Raw genomic sequence first — 24,019 nt, 5'->3', positions numbered from 1 at the left:
CTCAACATAGATAATGACATGATCACCTGTTCAGTGAAAGTGTTGCCGTTGGTGGAGGTACTGAAAGAAAGAGCACCACCTTTTGGTGTTTTCTCTAGTTTACTTACCTCTGATTAACTACTATCATCACATAGCTAGCATTAATCAATCACGACATAAAAATCTTCTCATAAAACATAAAAACATAAAACTTTTCTAATTCTTTTTTTTATCTTAAAAATTGTACTTGAAATGAGCAAACATGAAGAAAACACTAGCTTTATTTTCTTATATAATGTGCATGAAGCCCCTGTGAGCAAATAAGATGTTTTCACAAAAGCAGAATATCTGAGGTCTCTAAAATCAAACATTTGCTACATATTTCCAAAGTATGGGCTTACAGCAGCTTGTACTTCCAAGCTCCATATGAGCTACTAAAGAGAATCAAGTTTAGTCAAGTAAATGATAAATTTTTCCAAACTAGAAATATCAAGTTAAAAATTTTAGTTTGTAGTTAAATATGTGCAAAAATCCAGACTAATGGCATTAGTTAACTGGGTTACAAACTGTGTCTTGAACACAGAAAAGCCTGGATAAATTGATTTTCTGTTTCTGCATAAATAGAAAAAATATGACAGCTTGCCATCTTTGGACCAGATCAACAACACATTGTTTCCTCAGCCACATACTCAGCAAAATATTAATCTGCCCTCCAATAATGTAAAGAACCTCAGTTATCTTAGACCAGGAGATGTATTTTCAGTCCCACAATGTGACAGATTCCTATGGCACCTTGTGATGTGAGTGATACAAAAAAATGTCTTTGCATTCTCTTCAACTCTGTAACATGATTATAATGTTATTCCATTTAAAGAAGTCTCCAACAAGTCAGCGTAAAGTCTTTAGTTGATCCAAAATGTTTTTACATGTTTCTGGTAAACAGAAAAAAATTTAAGGATAGATATATTTATCAGATTTCAGCTCACCTTTAGTGGCTTCTTGCTGAATCTAAAACAGAATTCAAGATTCCTGGCCTACGATAAAACATGCAATGCATTTGTAAATGAAGAAGCATGACAAGAGGAAGAGCATAAGTTTCTTTTTCATTGGCTGTGGAAATCAACTTGGAAGGCCTTGGAAGTATGTGAGAAGAGTTGGGGCTGCCCTGCAAGCCAAGTCCCTGTGTCACAGTAAAAAAAAAAAATAAAATCTGAGGAGTCTTTAGGATTTACTATTCTGTTCCACACAGGTGAGACCACGGGTTCTCCCTTGGGTTCACCTTGGTGCAGGTTCAAAGTGATTCACTTGCAGAATACTTTGCTTAAAATGGAAATGATGACTGCCAGATCAGATCAGTTCTCCAAGGTGCTGTAAATCAAGGATACACAAGAGACACCAACAGTTTTCTATAGCAAGCGAAGTGGAACAATGCTACTGCATTTATTCTCCACAATGATGTTCTCCACTTTTGCATAGCAAAGAAAAAAATTATGTTCAGAAGATGAGCATGAAAATAGATTATCCTCTCTTCAACAGAATGCAGGATTTTGACTAAAATAACACTTCAGCTTCTGCATATTCTAGACTTTAATAGAAGAAGGTAGCAAGTGATGCATAATAACTTGTCATCTACTTCAACAGATTCCAACATTATTGTAAGGTAACTTTTCTGTTTTTCTTCTGCATATTTCTGTTTTTTTTAAATTAGCAGTTTTGATTAATCTAGTAGCAAACAAAAACCTTTGTATTATGTGAAATTAAGCACAGCTAAATATTTGGAACTGAATTAAACATTTTTGTGTTTATTTTCATTTTGTCTTATTTTAAGTGTACTCAGATATTTGCACAAGAAACCAGACGGAAATACTTGATTGACATAATTCTGTGTTTTTGCAATGCAAGTTTTACAGTAGTTTAGAGAGTTGGGGGCAATAGGGAAAGATTTCATCCATTCACCGACTTAGGATGAAAACACTTAGCAGATTCAGTCTCTTGACATTGCTGCTTCACCATTATTTGACCCATTACAATAAAAGATTTAAGGGAGTACGGCATGTGCACAGTCGGAAACAGGGTGCCCATGTTCGCCCTGCCATATTACACATAAAGTAACTCAATTTATTAAAGGCCAACAGCTCCATGACAAGGAACATCTGGTCTATGGGACTTGAACGGGTGAGCTGGCATTCTGCCCGCGCTCCCTGCTGTAGGGGCCAATGTGCCGGCACCTTCACTTGAGCCCGCCTTTTCTGTCCTCTTCTTCTCAAGGAGCCTGCCGTGCTGTGGCAGCCCACACAGAGGGCCCTCAAAACCCAGGAGGTCTGTCACAAGGCACCCCTCCTCCTCAGCCTCCACCACTTTCACTCCAAGGCCCCCCCTTTTCACGCTCCAGTCCTGACAGTTGACCAGCTTGAAAGCTGCAGCAGGCTCCTGCTTTAGCACACAGCACGCAGCACTACTATCAAAGTGCTGCTCTTCTGCAGAGATTTAACCATGCATTGGGTTGGACTCTGTAAACACATTCACACAAAACCACCCGCTATTACACATACTAATAATATACAATAGGGATCTCAGAAGTTTAAAACCAACGTTTCTGGGCTCTTTGACCTTGTTTTCTGTAAAATACTTTCGTATATTAGGTCATTTCTATATATATGGATTAGATTTTTAAATAAGATATTAATCTATGGCATTTTGACGAATCCCTTGCAATATTACTATTGTGTACGCTGATCCTATGATAAGGATATTTTCTTTAGCCGCCCTCTTTAAGTAGCCCTCATAGCTCATAACAGATGTAATGAGATGCTTCCTTGTCTTTGTTAATATGTATATTCTCTGATGTGTTTCCTTCCCAGGTTCAATGCTTTGCTCTGTTTTTGTTTGTGCTCCAAACTAATGAATGAATGAATTTGTGCAGTGATATGTTGATCGAGTTTGGGATTTTATATTTTGGCTCACAGTTCATCATGATTTGGGTGGTGGAAGCTGACATTTTCTGACTTAGATGGAAAGATAGCATTACCAATATTTAATCTTTAACTGAATTAACAAGAAGTCAGAACAACTTAATTCCATTATTTCCACAAATTCTGCAGGACAAAAAGGCAAAAAACTTCTGAAACTTTTTTTTTTGCTAAAGTTTACAGATCTGAGGAGCTTTTTGAATATAAAAAGCGAGCTGGAGAGGGTAATTGAAATTCAAAGTTTCCCCACGCTGCAGCGAATGTTTGAACTTCTAATAAAACGTGACAGCCCTAATGGGTGATCCGAGCGATATAATGAAACCGCTGCCTTTGTTCATAACCCTCAGCCCATGATAAATTCCAGCACTTTCAGCAAAGTCCAATAACTGATGCAGTCTTTGTATATGTGCATGTGTATAGTTCTCTATGGTCTGAGAATGAAAGGCAGAGATTAAATGTTGTTTTCAGCAAAATGTTAATATTTATAAATGAATCATTTGGTCGATGAAGGATTTGCTACTGCCTATTAACTGCCACCAGAAAATTCACACAGATTTCTGTGGTATTTATTAAGTCAAGGCTGCCATATATTAACTTTGTTTCGATCCAGCTCTTAGAGATAAAAGCAGCATGATTTTGGCTTCTTTAACTTAATTCTGCAAAACTCCAGGAACCTTTGGTAACAAGAAAATGAAGTTGAAATGACCTAACTTTGAAAGGAGATAGACACAACTCTTCCAGAATTCCTGAATTTGGAAGCCAGTGCTGTGGTATCCAACTTGAGGGGGAAAAAAACTGTCATTTTGAGTTGTGAAAAGAGTACATTTCAATAGATGAAAACCTCAATGGAAGAGAACCCCCGGAGATTCCCAGCGTTTGATCCATGTGAGTCAGCACTGGATCCTGGGGGTCAGATCACATGCTGAATAGGCTTTTCGGAAGTCTTGTTCTAGCTAGTGGCGGCCGGTCGTCCGACCCTGCTTGACCAGCAGACAAAGGGAAGGCCAGTATCCACAATTGGGGTGGGGGCGAGCTTTTCTCCTCCAGTGGAAAGTCCTGTCCTGAATAGGGTCTGGCAGGCTGAATTGCGATCCACGTCGATTTTGAGAGTGAAGACCCGCTGGGGTCAGGGTTCAGCGGCATTTGACGCCGGCTATGGGAAAAGGCGTGCACAGTGCCCACACAACCTGCCAACTGCCCTCTCACCCAAAGTGCCCCTTAACCTCCCACGGGGACAGACCACCGGCCCAGGAATGACAGGACGAGAAAGGCTGTATGGGTGGGAAAAGGAAAGAAAGTAGAGATCAAGGTGGGCGGGAAGAGTGCACTGGCAGGATAGACAAAGATGTAAGAGAGATAAAACTTCAAAGAAATCAGGAGATTCTAAGTAACTTCACATATTGCGCTTCCAAGGTCTCACACATTCTCAAGAGGGTAATTATGCATCTTGACTGATTTTCCAACCCTTGCCTCCCAGGCCAGGATGGAGCAAACACTTGGTACAGGTCTGTAAGATCTCTTATGACACTAAGAGCATGCAGTTCTTTCTCGTAATCAATCACAGACTACACATGAAAACAGAAGTTGATAGGCACTGTGGAAGTGTCTGTCACAGGACCTTTTATTATCTATATTTACAAGCTGAACCATCTGAAGACACAATGTTCTTTTTCTCAGCTGTGTGTGGGGGGAGACTCAGGGAGAATGTGCAGAAATGCCAAACACAAAAAATCCCACAAAACAGGTCATCTATTCTGTGTTTTCAGGTGCTTAGTAAACGTCTTCATAACCTTTGAATTTTTTAACATTTAGCTGTGTCGCAACCACAAAATTCAACATAATTTATTAGGTATTTATATGACAGATCAACATAAAAATGTCTTTCCTAAGACCGACAGTTTTATTTATTCTCATTTGTAAACTCACTCAGGTTGGATTAAGAACATCTCAAAAGAGGGATTCTCAAGTCCTGCTACACACTCCAAAAATGGCCCAGTCGAAGTCCAGGCAAAAATCGAACTAAAACATGAACATGCTCTGATCTAAGCCATTCCATGAAGTTTTCTACACCAAATTGCCCAGTTTTTAGATCCAACTCTCTATCAAATCCATTTTCACTTTACCTCCCGAAGAAAGGCGTCCCCACAGCATAATGCAGCCACCAAAATGTTTCATCATGGGGACAATTGACAACATTCATTTTAACTGTAAAAATTAAATTTTAGCCTCATAATTATTGCAGTTCAAAAATAAAAGGAGTTCAAATATATTATACATTTTGTTGTAAATTTCCATGTTGATAAACTGAAATTTGGGTTCATTTCTGCTTTAGACCAATGGGAATCTATCAAATATATAAGAGAAACATATTGCTCTGACAACAAACTACATCCAGCTATCACAAACAAACAAATAGATTCATCCACCTGAGTTGTGGATCTCTGCAGCTCTTCCAGAATTACATCGTGCCACTTGGTTGCTTCTTTTAATAATTCTCTCCTTCCCTGGCCAGCCAGGTTAGCCATAATTTTCCCATTTTGAGATGATGCAACGCTGCATTACTTTGTCTTGGACATAAAATTGAAGTGTATATATACAGTATTTAATAGATTGAAGTATGTGATTATAAGGTCACAAAATGTAAAAAAAAAAAAAAAAAAGAGCTATAAAAACTTTTTAAGTAATTCTAGGTTGGCACACTTACATCATAATCCCCATTTAAAGAATGGTGAGGACATGACCATTAAGCCGAACTCTGGAATCTCCAACATGCAAAATGCATAAACCATGAACTGCTGTGCTGAAACAAAACAGTAACAGTTCTGGTAAATTACTCTCACGTGTGAAAAAAACCCTAAACCTGTTGAATCTTTGACAAACTTAACCCTCGGGACTTCCCCCAAAAAAGGTTAGACAGTGCTCAGACAAACTGTTTTAGGTTACCTTATTAAATTATTCAACTTCACAAAGAGGAGCAATGCTCCAAGACTGAAGGGCAGACTGTCGCTTAAACAGCTTAATTGTTAAAGTCAAGTGTTCTGTTGGAAAACCAAGCTGTCAACGCTGCCTTTAACAGGCAGAAGAGAGTCATCTAACTGCACATGGTGGGGCCACAGGATCGCTGGAGACACCTCTTAAAAAACTATCACGCGCTGCTTTACATGGAATGTCACACTTCAGGGTGCCATACAGTTCACCTAATCAACTGACAGCTGGCAACAGCAAACACGCTCACAAACAGTACCGGATATTCCACAGCTAGTGCATAATGACTACAAACATGTCAGTGTCTGATAAGGTGCTTCATTTAGAGCACGTTCTAGAGTTTTAGAGAGCTTCTCAAACATGAAAGTGCTGTTCCAGTTCCTACTGTAAGTAATTACTTGTATTGTTCTGAAAAATAACACAAATCACATTCATAATAACCACCCAAAGTCCAAACAGGAAGTTAAAAATTACTCATAAAACTGAACATCAAAAGGAAGACAAGGAGCAGAATGGGAAGTTCACACTTGAACTAGCACTTGTATTTTACATATCTAGAGGAAAGGAATGCCCTTACTTAAAAAGCCAACACCTTGTAAAGAGGAAAAGAGGCCCTTGGTGAATTTCTTTAGCCTGTCAGGGAGGAGATGCTTCACATATATCCTATGAGTGCAAAAATATTTGTTTTTATTTGTTTTGAGGATTAAATTAGAATCAGGGTTTTTACATATTTTTATTATAAAATATTAAACCTTCCACAATCACATTTTTAAAGAGGTGCATTTTACTTTTTTGTGTACATGGTTCAGCTTCGGTGCACTCTGAGCTGTAAAATTTTAAAACTTAGTATTAAAACAATTTTTGTTCACAAAAGCCACCTATCATAGATCAAACTATGTGGATTTTCATTAGAAAATACAAAAAATATATTATTAACTTGATAACAGCTTTATAATCTATAAGTAACAAAACCTCAAGAGCACTTCGTTATAACTTCCTTATGCTTAGGAAATGATACAATTGTCACCTTTTTGTTTTGTGAATAGTTTTACATTGTCTTAATTATCTTATGATAACATATCACAGCTTGTTAATTTGTGTATTTAAACCAAGAAATGATGACAATTTAGCTGTTCAGGCTGAAACATTAACCCTAGATTTGTTTAATATAATTTTCCAGAAAATATCAGACTATTAAAAATGTATATTCAATACATGCACTTAATACTGTGTGGGTGCTACCTTTCCACAAATAACTGAATCAGTGAAAGCGATCATTCTGCGGCTTTCAAGTTCATCAGTGCATCCTAGGTTTTATCAGTCAAGAGAATTCGATAGGATATCTGGTCATTACATCAGGTATTGGTACTTTTGGGAGTGTGGATATTTGCCAGGTACTGCTAGAAACTTCACACTAGACCTCAAACAACTTGGATTCTTAGCCTCTCAGCTGTTTCTTCAGAATCCAACAACTTAATTTTTCATATGAAATGCAAAATTCTGATATCGTTTCTTGTTCAGAAGTGGCTTTGCACAAGGAATGTGACACATGTAGCCAATGTCCTTGATATGCTGTGTACTGCCTCCTTAAGCATTTAATAAAGCCTCAGTCCAAACTTGGTTTTTGAATGAGCTAGGCTTGAAGATCCACTTGAGTTTGTGTTGTTGTTTGTGCACCGTTTTTTCTGGCACAGTTTTTCGTTCCACTTAACTTTCCATTATTATGCTTGTCTACAGCCCTTTATAGCACAACCTATTTCTTTAGCAATATTCTTTGGTGGCTTATCCCTGAGGCTACCAATAACTCTTGGTAGAATGGGTAATTTAATATTTTGTATTTAAAGACTATTGGTTTTACTGATTTTATTAAATATTCACATTTTCTGAGAAACTGAATTTTGGGTTTTCATTATTTCTATGCCACACTTGTCAAAATCATGAAAAATAATGCTTCAAATATGTCTCTTTGTAATGAATCAATAAAAGATTTAAGTTTCACTTTTCGAATTTGGCTACTGTACTACTTTGACATTCTACCTGCATGTTTTCCTTTTGGATTGGGGTCAATATACATACAGATTGCAGTCATGGAGCCATTTAGTACTTTAGCTCAGCAAGGACACATGCTCCTCGTCCACTTTTCATCTGTGGCCAGCAACTCACAAGTCTGGCGTTAGAGAGGGGAGCTGGGGGTGGGGAGGGCTGGTATGCTGACCAGCTTCAGTCTAGACGGCTCAATACGCAGTTGACTTTTTAAACCCGCTTGTCTGGAAAGAGAGCAGACGTGAGGTAAGGGGTGGGGGGTGAGCAGCAGCAGAGAAGTGGCAGTGGTGTATTTTGCCCGTCGTAGCCACTGGCAGGGTAGATTTGCTCCGAGTGAGCAAAGAGAGGAAAGACAAGACGGAAAAAAAGGAGTGCATGAGCAAAAAAGATGGTATAAGGAAAAAATACAATAAAGAAAGGGAGAACAGGAGGAGACAGCAGGAGAGGGTGTTGGAGAGAGCTATCGGAGTCACTGGCTGTGGCTCCATTGTCAAGGTCAGTGAGCTGCGGAGCCCCCTCCACGCCCCTGTCTGCTCTCTTGCTGTTCATCCCCTTTCCTCCAGCACAGCACCTCCATCACTCATCTAGCCAGTCGGCATACACAGAACAAATATGATCTAAGTGATAGCAACACTATTCCACATACAGCTGAAACTAGATATTTACATACACTGTATTTAAAGACACACCGCCTCCTTTTTCTCACTATGCGACCAAACTTTTCCTGTATTAGGTAAAATCATTTATTCGTACCAGATTTAAAAACACTCAGGGATAGAATTTTAGGTTACATACACTGAAATTAAAATGCTTTTAAACGATTTGGGAAAGCCTAAAAACTGAAGTTATGGCTTTGTACACATTCAATAGCTAAAATTTACAGCCTCCAATTTTTTAGAGGTTCAGGTATGTTACTGCTCAGCAAAGAGACAGGTTCAGTGTCTCAGAAATGACAACGTAAGGCTGTCATTATCCGCAAATAAATAAATCATGAAGAAGCCATTACTTCAAAAGCAATACTAAAACGCAGCAGATAGTTTCCAAATGTACCCTGGGAACACTATTCCAGTATGGGGGTGGCAGGTTCATGATGTTGGAGTTTTTAGCTGCAGGAGGGACCGGTGCCCTTCACAAAATAATTGGCATGATGTGGAAAGGACATTGTGTGGAAATATTTTAACATCTCAGACAGAAGACTGGAAGTAAAAGGTTTTGCAGAAACGGGTCTTTTAAATGGGCAGTGACTAAATGGACCGCCAAATAACTTACAAAGTAGGTTAGGAACAACAAAGTCAATGTTTTAGAGAGGCTATCAGAAAGCTCTGATCTCAATCATTTAGAAAAGCAGAAAGAAAATGGGTCACTTTTATTGTACCAAACTAATCTCAGAAGTTTGTGAAAGGATAAACAAAACATGGGACCTAAGTCAATTTGAAAGAAAAATTCTACTGCATACTATATGCCCACTTCTAAATTTACAATCTGTCAAAACATTGCACCTCTTGTTATTCTGGCATTTGGGAAATATAAACAATTTTGGTAATCCTCACTAACCTTAAAGAGGACAAGCATAGTCTGATTTAATGTCAGACATTGAGTGAAAACCCCCTTTTTAAGTTATATGTAAATATGTGGTTTCAACTGTAGACTTCATCACAGCCCTTGCCGGTCGAACCGAATAAAATTATTTAACAAAGCACAATGACCTCATCCTTACAAGACTGGCAAAGAGCCTCTGTTGAGTATTTCTTAATTATTTTTCTGCAGAGAAAAAAATAAATATGATTCTGGCTCACTTTTACATTTGCAACATTATTATTTATCTCTGAAGGAAAAGCATTTTAAAAACCTGCAGCATTCTGTTACTGATTGTCTGTAATTAAATTTAGATGAAAAGACGGAGGCAGGCCATACCTAACAGACCGCCCTTGCAGTGATTAAGCACTGGCCACGGCTTATTCCGGCGATGAGGTATGTGAAAAACCAAAGAGTGAGCCAACACTAGGCTGACATGCTGTGCAGCGTTAAGCATAGCATCGCTTTTGTCATGAGTATCAGTGATTAGATGAGCTGAGCAATCAGGCCCCGCTCTGGGCGCGTTAATATCACCAGACCTGCCTCATTCCAAAAACAAAAAACGGAAACGGAAACAGGAATAAGGACGCCCATCTTTACACGCCACAATGCTGGCGAGATAATCTATTACAAAAACACCACAGACTTGTGAAGTAAAGTTTTCCCTTTTATAAAACTTTATGAGAGCCACATCAGAGACACCTGTCAAATATCAGCAAAAATTGAGAACCTGATGGACAACAGACATTCATAGACACCACCCACCCCATTTTATCTCTCTGGACACAAAATAATTTGATCATCAGTAGCTTTGTGAACCGTCCAAACTTCAGTTCTTTAAAGTTCACATGCAATTACTTTTGAATTGGCAAATGGCTTCATATTTAACTCTACAATACTTTGTTCCGGAAAGGAGTTCAATGATTTTAAATCGCCCAGGTTCTGTGACTGTAAAAACAAAAACATTGTTCTTCAAATTTTGTGGTTCACTCAGATGCAACTTTTCCAACCTAAGTGGTGTTGCTTTATTCGTTTTAAAGAGAAAAGGTTTCACCAAACAAGCCAGATTTCTTCAGACCGTTTAATAATATTGTGATGAACTCTAATATCTGACATGTTAAGCTGGTCTGTAAAACCTCTTGGGCTAGCACTTCCCTGACTGACAGCTTGACAACTGTCCTAATAGTTTCCCATTATTATTGCTTCAAATGTATTGGTCAAACGACTTTTACCTTTTCACCACATTGAGTTAGACCTTTCTACTGTGCACCACAGTTTAAGAAATAAAGCTTGATTGACTGCTCATGTTAGTCTTCTTTGGATTTTTTACATACACCTGTATGTTCCATTCCAGCAAACTGAAAAAAACACAAACTGAAAAAAACACTATAAAATCCTAAAGAAACAGAGAGTGGATATTTAATTTTTCCGCACTTATTGTCTCCATTTTGGCTTCAACTCTATTTTTCCCACCAGATGGAATAAGGTGTTTTCGACCAGCCACCAAACATAAATTCTCAGAAAAAAAACAGATAGAAATCTCTTTTTACCTTGAAACACCTACAACTTTCAAATTAATCCTAACATCCCCATTCCACTCTCCATGTGAGCAACTTAGCATTTTACCAGGAGCACATAAAGATCCTTCATAAATCATCAAATAGACTTTAAAAGGACTACAGAGACTGCCATGCAGAGCATTTGTTATAAAAAGGTTGACAGAGCAGAGAATGTGCGATATCCAACTTTCATCCTGATAATTATTTCAAATGAGTTGGCAATATTTGGACATTTCCACTCAGTAATGACGCAAGTGAACGGCAATGCAAGGGGTGATCTTAACAAGTTAGTTAGAGCCATTTGGTATTGCAGTTGCTCACACTCTGCTGCTTCCTTCTCGAGGCTCACTGATTGGCTCGTACCTGTGCCTCATCTTCAACACAGCCAATCAGCATCTACTGGGTAATTCAGAGCCACCAGCGTCAGAGGCCACAATGACACACAGGCACCATGTGCCAGACGTTTGACGAAAGTTTCAGACACTGGGCGCCACATGAGTCACTGAGCACAGCCACCGCCCATGTGTGCCAGGACCTGCGAGTTCACCATGTGTGAAAATGTGACAGAGGACAGTGGTTGACTAGCCACTTCCGTCCTGGACGCTGCCCAATGCAGTTTGAACAAAAGTTAAGATGGCAGATTCTGAAAAGGCAAATGACTGCAGTGGGCAATGAAAATAGAGAAATGTTTAGAGTAAATGATTAATCTAAAATCCTTGGAATTTTGTGGACACAAATGTCACTTTTGTCTTGACGAAAATACTCTTTATTGCTCCGAGTGTAAGAATCACAGGGGCGAATTAATTTCTGTCCCCAGGGTTCTGTTAAATATGATTTGCGAAAATGATTTTAGTTGTTTAAAACTCTAACCTGTAGAAGACAAGTTAGTTTTGCCAGACCCAAAAATTTCTTCTGGAGCGGTTACAGTAATTACGCAGTTTCAATAGGCTTTATAAATTGTACAAGTCTGAATGTTTTAAGGTTAATACATCTTGAAGTTGGTTGGTCTTGTGTTGAATTCAATGGAACAATCAATGTAGACCAATCAACCTTGTCCGATTATAACTACAGGACTCTGTGTCATTAAGTATAAATCTAAACTACTGTATACAGCAGATAGGAACAGAGAGCAAGACTCAACATATGGTTAATTTGCCAAGTTGTGCAGCAAAGGAATCTTAGAGCAATTCTGAACTGGCCATTTTTTACAAACTAAATAATGGCCAAAATAAAAAGGTGAACTAGTTGTAACTTTAAAGTGACCATCTGGAGGCAGGAACACAGAGTTCTTGTGTGGAGGGAGAACATGCTGCGTCTTGGAAAGATTTGTCATATTTCAAACAAAACATTGGTTGTTTTGCCAACTTTGTCTATTACTACAACAGATACAGATACATTCCAGAAATAAATCATTTTATTATCAATACATTTGCTGAGCTAATATCTCCAAAGGTTTAGACCAGGGTTCTTCACATCCAGGCCTTAAGGGTCAATGTTCTGCAACTTTTAGATGTACCCTAGTCCAACTCAGCTAAATCAAATGGCTGAATTACCTCCTGAATACGTTGTGACGTCCTCTTGAGTCCTGCTAATAACTTGATTATTTGACTCAAGTATGTTGAGGCAAAGACACATCTTAATATTGCAGAACACAGGACACACTGCTACATTCCATTGGTCTAATTAATATTACTTTATATTAATTCATGATTAGTATTAATTATTACTTGCTAATTAATATAAATTGACAATATTAATAATTCTTAATTATATTAAAATATTAATGTAATTGATATTAAAAACTAATTTAGTTAATATTTTTAATACTCACATTTTGTAAAGTTTTTTACTTAACCAACTCAGTTGCACATTCCTACAGACTGGAGTATTTTTTATAACTATACAGTATTTACAATGAAATTTAACTGTATTTTTTACCCTGTTTTTTTTAAATGCAATATATCTTTGTCTGGGTCTGTTTGCTGTTGTCACTTTGTCGCTGTTGCACACAAATTTTCCCATTGTGGGAGAATAAAAGATTCAATTCTAAAGAAAAAACACCTGGTGTGACTATTCTACGAAACTATATAGCCTCAAAAATAATGGAAAACCAAAGGAAGTAAAGCATAACTTATACTTGATATTCATTTGTTTATTTTTGTGGATGAGGATGTATAATTAGAGAGGAAGATGATCCACCAAGGGGGAACGCCCAAATAAAATGCAACTGATTCTGTCATCATGTCAGTGGAGATGTTTTTGGTTGGGAAATGAGTCCATGAAGTATTTAATTGAGGTGACGACATCTCTCTAAGAGCAGAAGCTACCGGTTAACGGTAACATTATATTTTGTTGTGCAACATTTACAGTATCTAATAGCAGAGGAAAAGGTGAGAGCCTTGAAAGAATACACGTCTGTAATTCTACCAGCAAATTAGCTATGAGTCATTAAGCTGAGCCATTCTCAGAAGAAAGTAAATATTTTTCAAAAAGAGATGGAAAAAGTCCAATCAATGAGGATATAGTAAGTTTTGTTGAGTGGGCACCATAGTGGTACTGGAAGTTCTGAAACCTGACAGTGGCTTATTTATTGTCTGGCTGTTTTTCGAAACCTTTCATTTTTCCTTTTTAAGACTCTGGGTGTGTTGTCTGCATGGAAATACTACAGGGCTATCACCTGCACCATTCAACCGTAAGAGACACAACAATGCTGAAAATATATATGGCTCTGACGGATAATTTGTGGGTAAGAGACTCCAGTTGAGGTGTGAGTGTAGCTGTTTGGTGTGCATGTCAGGCACACAATAAAAATCCCTCAACACAGATTTATCACTTCAAAAGGCCTCAATTACAAGGGATTATCATGACCTTTCCGCTAAGCATCCCAGATTTCAGCGATAATTGTGAGAGGTGGAATGCCATCCTCTCTATTGTCAGGGACTGGCAGCTCATCTCCACAGGTGAGAAACGGATGCCAAGTTTCCACAGGCTAGGATTATCAAACAAAAAAGGAAACAATATAAATTTTAAATGGCTGATACCCCTGTCTGCACAACAGACGTTTAAGTAGTCATTTAGAGGAAACAGGAAGGACAAAAAAGGCTTTAATTGTCTTGCTTCAAATTTGTGGGAAAATAGGATCATCGGGTCTTTTCACAAAATATCAGAAAAGGACAATGCCTGTACTTTAAATCTACCCACATCCTTAGAGAGCTGGTCAGCATCAGACATCAAAGGGGAATTTATTTAATTCACTGACAGACAAACAACTATGTGGGACAGACAATTCTCTCAGAGGACGTCAACACTAAGAAGTAAAAATGCAGCAAAGAGTAGACTCTAAGCCACCTCCCAGCAAGCGAGGGTCATTCTGGTCATGTCACATCAGAGACTATTACCACTTCCCCATTAGCTCCCATTAGGAATAAGGGGGCTTAGTTACATCCCTAGACATTTTGCTGATTCTCTGAGGATGACTGTTCCAACTCAAGCAGTAACGACCAAACTTTAAGACATGTTTCAACTCTACAAACCAGCACATCTTTAAGTTTTTCTTTCTTTTCATCTTCAGACACCAGGAAAAGCACACACAGCACATTAAAAACAATCCTTAACATTACCATATTTCAGTGCTAAGTTATGCATTATTTGATACAATCCAAATCATTCTTTCAACTGGTTTTCAAACTTGTTTTAAAAAAAATAAAACTCACTTTTTTTGCTCACCAAGAGCATTGTGCTGCCAAAAGCATATTTAAAACTTTACCAGGACAATTACTACATTTGGAGTAAAGGTTGAGTGACCATCAGAGGCAAATGCCAAACACACAGACAAAATTGTTGTAATGAATTAAAAGCCCACAAAAGTCACCGAATGGCTTGAAACTGGAAGTAATAATAAAATAACTTACTGAATATTAACTAATGAAAATCATACATGATTTTGTTGAACTACATTTCAAAAGCAGGCTAATAAAACATTCCTGGAACAAAAACAAAGGTACCTGTAATTTAATATCTTGTTGTGCAACCTTTTGATGTGATCACTGCAATCAAACATTTCTGTAACTGTTGACAACACTTCTTCACGTGTCCACAGGTATTTCAGCCCACTCCTCAACATGGTCAATATAAAGAAGTTGAATGGCTGAGAAGATACATAATTTTACTCTACTTTGCACTTTTATGTACAATCTGTCAGTTCAAAAATATCTGGAAGTGAGGTCATCATATAAATAAACAACTTTTCCTGTAATGTTTCACCCATGATAATTAACAGCAGCAATTACTTTATTCAGTCTGAGCCAAATAATTGAGTAGCAATTTAAGGCCTTTTATCAACCACATGTTTAACATTAACTTGAGGTAATAAGTTCAAATGACTGTTAGAGTTTCCTAATTTTATGGATGTGTCAGATGGTGTCCTTGGAACAGCATCATGACACATCACTGATGCATTACTGTGGCGAAGTAAAGCAAAACACATTGGATACAATGGATAAGATTTTACTGAGGTTATTCACTGCTGCTTTGTTTTACACATTCACAGCAGGCCTATAAAAAGGATTCTATGAATACAGTTATCCAGTGAAAAACGTGCCAAGAAGGCCGAAAAATACTGGTCAGAACTGGAGCAGAAATGGCAACATCTCCAACACAGTTGCCAGAGTTTTTTTTGTTTTGTTTTGTTTTGTTCTTTTACATATATAAATGTTTATACAAGCATCCATTCAACACTGTGACATGTCCTCCTGGGAAAGGATTGTTCAATGAGAACTTCTCAAGAAGCCAAAAGATTTCTAAAACCTCATTTGAGAGTATTTCATAGCATAGTTTAAGCTGAAGGTCCTTTTTTTTTTTCAAAATTTGGAACCAAAAAGGAAATAGTGGCAACTGCCAACATTTCTTTAATAGTAAAATTTAATTAGGATTTTCACTATGTGATGTGTAAGAAATACATCTCAATATTCAAAACTTTGCATACAAGTTTTTTCTGTACCTTTTTATTTGACACTAGATCGTAAATTAGTTCGGTATTTGCCTCAATGAGAACTGCTGAGTTTCAGATGTAGCCTCCCGCGGGCTCCTGTAATCTACTTTGATATGCCTGTCCCAAGTTTTAGAAATGTGCTCCAGATGTGTTAATAAGGCTACATTCATTCCATTGCGACATATCTAGTGTTTTAGATACGTGATGTTATGGCAGACAGCGACATCTTCCAAATTGTCAGAATTAAAATTTTTGTTAATTATATTTTGTTCAAGCAACCATTTCCCACTGGGGCAAACTACAGACTGCATGTGCGTGTGCACTGAGTATTTTACATGTGTTGTGAGGGACTGCACAGCATTTTATTGGATTTATTTATGTTCCTGCATTTTGAATGGTTAAGGGCGTGGCCTAAGGAGTCACCCAGGGCACCATTAAAACAAGAACCGCACCTGTACATTCATTTTCACTGTGGGGTCAGAGCAAGAAATTACTTCCGCTGATGCTGAATGGTGATTACCTATTCTACAATTGTTGACCAATATTTTAATAAGGATATGAATAATTTTCAGCTTAAACCTACCCTACACTAACCCTAGACTTAAATAACTTAAAGTCTATCACAGCTAAAGTTAACAGAAATATGAGCTGTACATGAGTTTGAAGAAATAAAATGATTGAGATATAATGATCAAAAAAATTATGTGTCAAGACACCAGCAAGACTTCTGAACTGACGGGTATTTAAGTCTCTCTTTTTTTGCCAAGTTTGCAACTGCTAACATTTCTTTTCTTTTCTGTGCTATTCTATTTTTAAAAACATGTTATATTTGATTTTCAGGATAATTTATTTCAGAAATACATGTAAAACAGTTTCTTTTGTAAACTGATACTTTCTTACCATTTAAAGCATTGCATAAAAGTCTTTTTCTGCAGCTTTTGATTTGGTACTAGATTGTGAAATAGGTGGATATTTCCATAGAAAAGAAGCGCTGAGATTCAGATGTAACCTCCTGAGGGATCCCAGAATCTACCTTAATGTGCCCATCCCATTGGACCGTGTTTTCAGGAATGTGCTCCAAAGCAGGTGTGTTAATAACTGTATCAAGCAAACACTGCACTGCAGTCTGCTTTGGATACCTGACGTTTGTGATGTCATGGCAGACAGAGAAGAGGAGGGAGGCGGGGAAGAGGAGGAAAGGTTTGTGAGGAGTTTTTTCACAGTTCGGCAAGTCCAGACAGAAAGGCAGAGCGAAAATAGCTCAGGGGCAAACAAGGTAACCTTTTTCAAAAGACGCTTCAGGGGGTGTCTGCCAAGTCCCACACAATACTGTCTGCAGCCAACATTGAATTGCAGTGCAGAACAAAATATCTTAGCATGTCTAGGTGCATATTAAGGCAGACCAAATCAACGGACGCCACACAGAGCTATTTCTTTTATTATAACTTCAGATACCTCAGCGGAAAAACTTCATTTTGCAGAAACACAAAAACGATATACCTGCAGCAACAATAATTATGCAGAGTACATAAAGTGTAAAACAGCTAAAACACCGATTCCCTTTAAATCTAGACTAAAAACCCACCTGTTAAGAGTTACTAAATGAACCACTTATTAACATTTAGATGTGAAATGACAGAACTTGGCAAAATGTAATGTTTCAATTGTTAACCGTTTGTTCTAACATTTTTAGCTTTTCATAATGTAAAGTATTTTGAAATGTGCCATGCAAATAAACGTGATTGATTTATTAATTAAATGATTGACTGATAAAGTGGAAACACCATTACTAAATGTCGCAAGAACAATATAACATACTGGTTTAAGGTCTGCAGGCCAATTTCATTCAACAAATCATGTTAAGCTTAAAAAGAATCAAAAAAGGGGGAGATGAGATCATTTAGGTTCTCAATACCTTATGAACATGTAGAAGTTGGTCTGTGCTGCATGTCATAACAGCGTTAGCAAAAACTGGGAAATATACCCTGTCCTGTTGGGGTTCTGGATAAATGCAAGAGCGACACAAATATGGGGCACTGGGGTCAGGGACACTCATCTTGTTTACATGGCATCACGACTACAGAAAAAGTCGCAAGCAGCTCGAACATAACTATATTAAGATATCTGTCATGGTAACTGTTGACAAGAATAAGACCCAGAGAATTGCATTTCCAGGTTTGCTTGAAAGATGACCATATCCCTTCAAAGACATGGCTGTGATTTACAGGGGGCATAGGCAAAAGTGTACAACAAGTCTGGACACGTTAGCAGGGAGATCCCTATTAAAAGGGCCTCTTGGTTCTAAAATTGGAAAGAGATGGAGTGCAAGGATCAAATTAAGTTGTTTAGAAGATATATTCATATTTAAATATATAAAACTTTATAGAGCTGAAAGGTACACACTGAATCTTCATCTGAATGTGATTTTGATTTGAAGGTTTCAAAGAGATCTAAAACAAAATAATCACAAAATGAGCCAAACTTCACAAGAAATTAATGGCAGACTTGTTTTGATGGTCAAACGTTTGTTTATGTGTCATAAATGATCCATGGCAAAATTAAAAAGCTAAAAATGAAGCAAAACAAATAAAAACTCAATCATTAATGGAAACAAGAGAGCAGTACTAAAACCTTTTCTTTGAGTTGTAAGGCTGGGGTGCATCCTCTAAGACTTCCTTCATGTGCTCACACCTCATTCATGGCTAATGTAGCAGATAGAGCCGATTACTCCTTGATCTACATTCTTTCTGCTCAGCCAAGGAAGCCCTCCTAAGCCGACTCTCTGTCGTCCCGTTTGTCACACTCAGTACGCAACTTGCTTGTCTGAGTTAGGACATTTTTATTTATTGTAAAAAGTAATAACAATAAAAAAAATACAGATGCTCTAATCAGAACTTTGCAGTAAAATTGACTTTCCAATCTCTGAATTTGGTCGATTCTGATTTGTCTGAAAATAAGACAAAAAGACAAAAATGCAGCCTTCAAAACATTTCTTTCTACCCATCTGTCATGACTATTTATATTGAAAGTATAAGAGCAGATGCTCAGGGTTTTAAAAGTCAAACCCAGTATCTGAGTTGTAAATAAGCCAACATCAGCAATAGTATATGTTCAGTATAATACAAAATTTACAAAACAAAATTTAGCATTTTAAAATAAAATAAAAAATTAAGGGTTGGTATATCAAACCGGCCTTAGCTTCTGTAATTAATGAAAAATATGGTAGCTTTACTAAGTCTGGATTTCCTGAAGACTTTAACAGAGCTGCTAACATTTAGAAATCCAGTCCATTTCCAAAAAGATGTTGACGACTCAAAGGATGAAACAGATGTACTTCCTCCAGCCTTTCTGGTACCTGCTAAAAGTGTTGTTCTTTCTTGCAGCCAGAATGAAACCGCCTCAAAAAAGCACACACTGAAGAGTCGACATGTCAGTGCAACCTGGTAGCTCTATATAGTGTGTTCACTGAAGTAAAAATAATGGGATCCTAGACGAAACCTCTCTGATTTCCTAGTGGATCTCTAAAAATAGACTAAAACAAGTCTCTGAAAACTTGAGTAATTAAAATCAAAAATAATTAACTCAAATTTAACAAGATAAATGCATGAAAACTTTTTTTGCATGGATGAGATTTACTCTAATGTCTGTTTTTCTGAGTGAGCGACTCATCATCAAGGACTGCTTGAAGTAATGGCTACAACCGGATCTCTCAGACTGAGTGATCGCCATCAGAGACTTTTGTTTTCTTTAAGTCCTTCAACGGCAGTCTGAAGAGCTCCACGGTGGTTCCACACTGCGAGAAGAAGCTTGGACCCCAACCCTGTGTTTACATAATCTCACCCATCCGTCTCTCACTCAACAGTGATAGAGGACCGCTGGGCAATGAGGCATTTACATTTCATCCATGGCCTGTTTGTCTTCAATGAGCAGTGGCGGTCTTGATGCAAGTAGCTGAAAATATATTCATTGCTTGTTTTTTTGGCTCAGGTTAAAAATAACAGAAATGTAAAAAATGAAATAATAAAACATGTTGTAGTTTGGCAATGGCAAAGTATAGAATAATGTACACGAAAATATAGAAGGTGACTTATTTTTCCCCTGGAACCATTTAGAGGTTCTTGAATGCTTTAAATACACTGAGACTCTAAAGAACTTGCCAAAAAAGGCAATAAAATTTAACATGTCATATTTTTTTTCCCACTTTCCATAAACCTACAACTCTATAAAATGAACGCCAAGTTGAAGAGTTTAACTGCTTTATAGATCTTTTAATTGGTATAAATAAGGTTCAAAATCCTACAAGCGTAGGAAATCATAAATATCGATTTAAGTAAAAACAGTACTATCAAAACAAAAAAAACACTGAACTTTAATCGAAAATACCGAATCTAAATTTCTCAATAACATTTTCCACAGAAAAATATTTAGATAAACACATACAACACAGAAAAAAGAGGGGGAGGAAACATTCGGGCCCACGGGTTTGGCATCTACTAGGGCTGGCAGAGATGCAGTGAAAAATGGCTGAGTACATTCCCAGCCCTGGCAGAACAAATGGTGCTGTTGTTTGGGTTCAGGGAAGCTGGCCCTCAGAAAGGGCACCGCAGGAGGGAAGCAGAGGGGAGGGCAGGCTTGACAGGGACAGACGAGGACACTGGAGCTGGGTGGCCGGGTTGCATGGTTCACACAATTTCAGCTTCGACAAACAGAATGGAATAGTTCTCCAGAGAGGAAAGATTCTGGGAAGAAGCCATTTTTATCACATTACTGAATGATTGTAATCCTAGGATTTTTGGCAAAAGTAAACTGGAGGAATTCCGCTTTTGATTAAGTGTTTCTCTTTTCCTTTGCAAATAGACAAGGTGGACTGAAAGCCATGAGCGTAGATGAACTTTGCAATAAACTAACTACCTTTACTTTAGCAATTCAGTGTGTGATTCAGAGCAGAGGCAGTGGTTATTGCTGGACATGGATCACTATCAATGTAGACCAAGGTCTTAAAAGCTATGGTCTCAATCCTGATAAATAGATTATTGAAATAATTGTTAACTAATTTAGTAATTGATTAATCGTTAGAGTGTACAGATATTCTGGGCAGTAATTAACTGTATAAAAATGCATACATTTTTAATTTAAGATATATAAAAAAAAACTTCTTTGTCTGTAAATATGGTCCCAGAATTCCTCAGGTGAAATAGTTTTAGCTTCGCCTGTAAAAAAAAAAAAAAAAGAAAGAAAGAAAGAAAAGCAGCAAAGTATCTGTGATACCATTCCTACAGCTAAAAGTCCTACAACTAAAGCCACATTTCCAGTGCCCCAACAATCCAACCTGTACATTTCTAGACAGCTAGCAGAAAGAAGGGTGATTCATTTTTACCTCTGATAAGAATTATTCAAACAGCTGTATTAAAAATTGCTTTTCTGTTATAACTTTAAAAAATCTGTTAAATTATGTCCAACACCTTTGTTTTAAATGCTTTTATTCCAGGCCATCAAGGATCTCATATCACGTCATATCTAGCTGCAGCATGAGGATCGATTACAAAAACAGCCAAACATTATTGTCTTATTCCATTCATGTGGTTCAAGAAAAGAGAAAAGAAAAGAGACAGAGTCACCTTCAGGGTTTGAGAAGTTTCAATAAATTGTATTGAATTAATCAGAGTTATAAATCAGATAAGAGAACATGTAATAACATGCTTCCTATAGGCACTCAAACAGTGGAAATGCAACATCAATGTTGTTATTGTCGCTGCAAAAAAAAAAAAAAGATAACGTTCCGTTTGATGCGGTGAAGTTCAATAACTCCACGTTAAAATTTATTTTACAATAATAGTGTTATAGTATTCTTTCATGTCGTCATCCTCTTGGAGGGGGTAATCCAGATCACAGGAAGCTGGGGAGGATTGTCTCATGTGGCAGAGACAGCCCAGGGGATTCATCTGTCAACTGTTGCTATTAACACACAAAATGAGCTGGAACAGTTATACTGCCCTATGCAACACTCTGAGACGTCTCTGGCAATAATTTCAATGAGTTAGTCATAGTCATAATAAAGACGATGTTGCTCAGAACTAAACACCTCAAATGATTTAAATTTGCAATTACATCAGACTGATCAAGAAGTTCTTATCCTTATTTTATCATTATTCCTTGCACTTTATCATAAGTGACTAAAGGTAGTCAAATTATTAGGGCTGTAATTTATTTTTTAATGCCTTTGTTTGCTTTTATCCATAAGTGGGTCCCAATAGAAATGTCAACAGAATTTCTGGGCAACCCCCCCCCACCTCCACGCTCACCTTTTGGGGTCTCAATCAGACGTGAAGAATGATCCAATGATCCAAACAGTATCCAGACATCACAACACAAATAATTTGAGTAAACACACATGGTGTGATGAATCAATGATTATACAAGTAGTGTAACCAGAGGCAGATCACATTTTCAACCCGTGGAATGTGTGGGGTCCATGTGTGCCGGCCAACTGAAAACAACAACCATATGCAAGCAGACCACACTGAAATTCTGTTTAAACATTTTTAATTTGTGTCTAATCAAAATGTACATGACAGTACTAGCCTTTTTGAAGTTGAAAAAGATGTGGAGAAAGGTAAAAGGCATTCAGATTCATAGAGCAGAAACCAATAGTCAGTATGGTTCAGTAATCCCTGTAGCATGACACGTTATCTCGCTTGAAGAATGTTTCAGATAAAACTCCGGCTTTAATCATGCCCAGGCGGCCTTGTGGCATTCAGACACCTGGTTTCCAAATCCTATCGGCAACATATCTTCATTTCTGGGAGAAATTTGTCAGAGCCATTAAGCGTGTCTGCACACAGGTTGGCTAAATTTGTTTACCAGGTTTTCAGGCCATATGAGAGTAAAAGAGTGCTGTTTCTGATTAAGAAGTGGATTACATCAGGACAAACTGTGATATTTGTTCAAGATGCTCAGCACAAAATCATCAACAGTATTTTCTGTAGCTTTGTTGGCATTAGTATGGTGTTGGCAGTAGAATTTTGCAGCTTTTGTTTAAGTGATTGCCATTAGCAATAAGTGCAGAAATTTGGATGAGCTCCACTTGGGGCTTCAGAGAGCCTTTTAAAAAACTGAAGCAAAAGCAGAAATGCTCCAAGTTGACCTCAGATGTAGCAACCTCCGGGGAGGAGTGGCTTCTATCATGGCAAAACTGCAGTGATTCACAAATGCTAGAAAGCTATTTGACATGTAGCAAAACTTGAAGCCATAACTAAAAAGTAAAAAAAAAAAAAAAAGATGTCCAACTTTGTCATTCATTTTATCTTGAGTGCTTACTTAGAAGTTTAATCAAATTGACAAAAGCATGCAACATGTGTGCTTAAATCTATTTGTACTTCTAAATGAATTATTTAATTGACAAGAATAGCTTTCCTTGCCTCTGAATGAACTATTCAATTTATTATGTCAGATCCCTCTACAATTTTATACTTGTAATCTAATCATTTGGTACAAATTTGATTAATTGCTTATTAGGCTTGTGATAAGGATTTCTAAAGAAAACCCCTAGTTGAAAATACTGACCTCTTGTGTGATTTATTTAGCTGTCCACAGCTAAATAAAGATTTAATCAAGATTTTTATTTGACACGTGATTTACAATAATTGCGGCTGTTTGAGCCAAGTGACAAATTTTAGTAGCCTTCTGTTGGTAAATAATATTTATGGAAAACTTGTAAACACGTTAAATTTCTGTAAACTCACTTCTGTAAGAGTCGCTTACTTACAGAAGAGTTTCTTTTTTTAAATAAATTAAATGCACAATGTATAGTTCATCCTCCAAAAACCAAATGACAGTTAGGTTTTGTAATTTAAATATGAACCATGATTTACCTGGATGAAATGTAACCTCTCCTTTTATCCACGTCACTCTGATATCAG

At 37.4% G+C, this 24,019-nt stretch overlaps 1 protein-coding gene across 3 annotated transcripts in view; it reads right to left on the bottom strand.

Moving 5' to 3' along the window:
* Positions 1-24,019, bottom strand: part of LOC114154377 (ADP-ribosylation factor-like protein 15) — a 106,646-nt gene that overhangs the window by 10,780 nt on the left and 71,847 nt on the right. Inside the window, exon 5 of one of the 3 annotated variants that reach the window (XM_028033427.1) lies at positions 21,720-22,055. The exons of the other annotated variants lie outside the window; for them this stretch is intronic. Coding sequence (XP_027889228.1) covers positions 21,987-22,055 — 69 coding nt within the window. The 3' untranslated portion in view covers positions 21,720-21,986. Of the gene's footprint in view, positions 1-21,719; positions 22,056-24,019 lie in introns of those variants that run through there. 3 annotated transcript variants of the gene reach the window in all.

This window comes from Xiphophorus couchianus, chromosome 12 (genome assembly GCF_001444195.1).
Source record: "Xiphophorus couchianus chromosome 12, X_couchianus-1.0, whole genome shotgun sequence".
Lineage (NCBI taxonomy): Eukaryota > Metazoa > Chordata > Actinopteri > Cyprinodontiformes > Poeciliidae > Xiphophorus > Xiphophorus couchianus.
The sequence above is the reverse complement of the archived record's forward strand: the minus strand, read 5'-3'. Positions and strand labels throughout refer to the sequence as shown.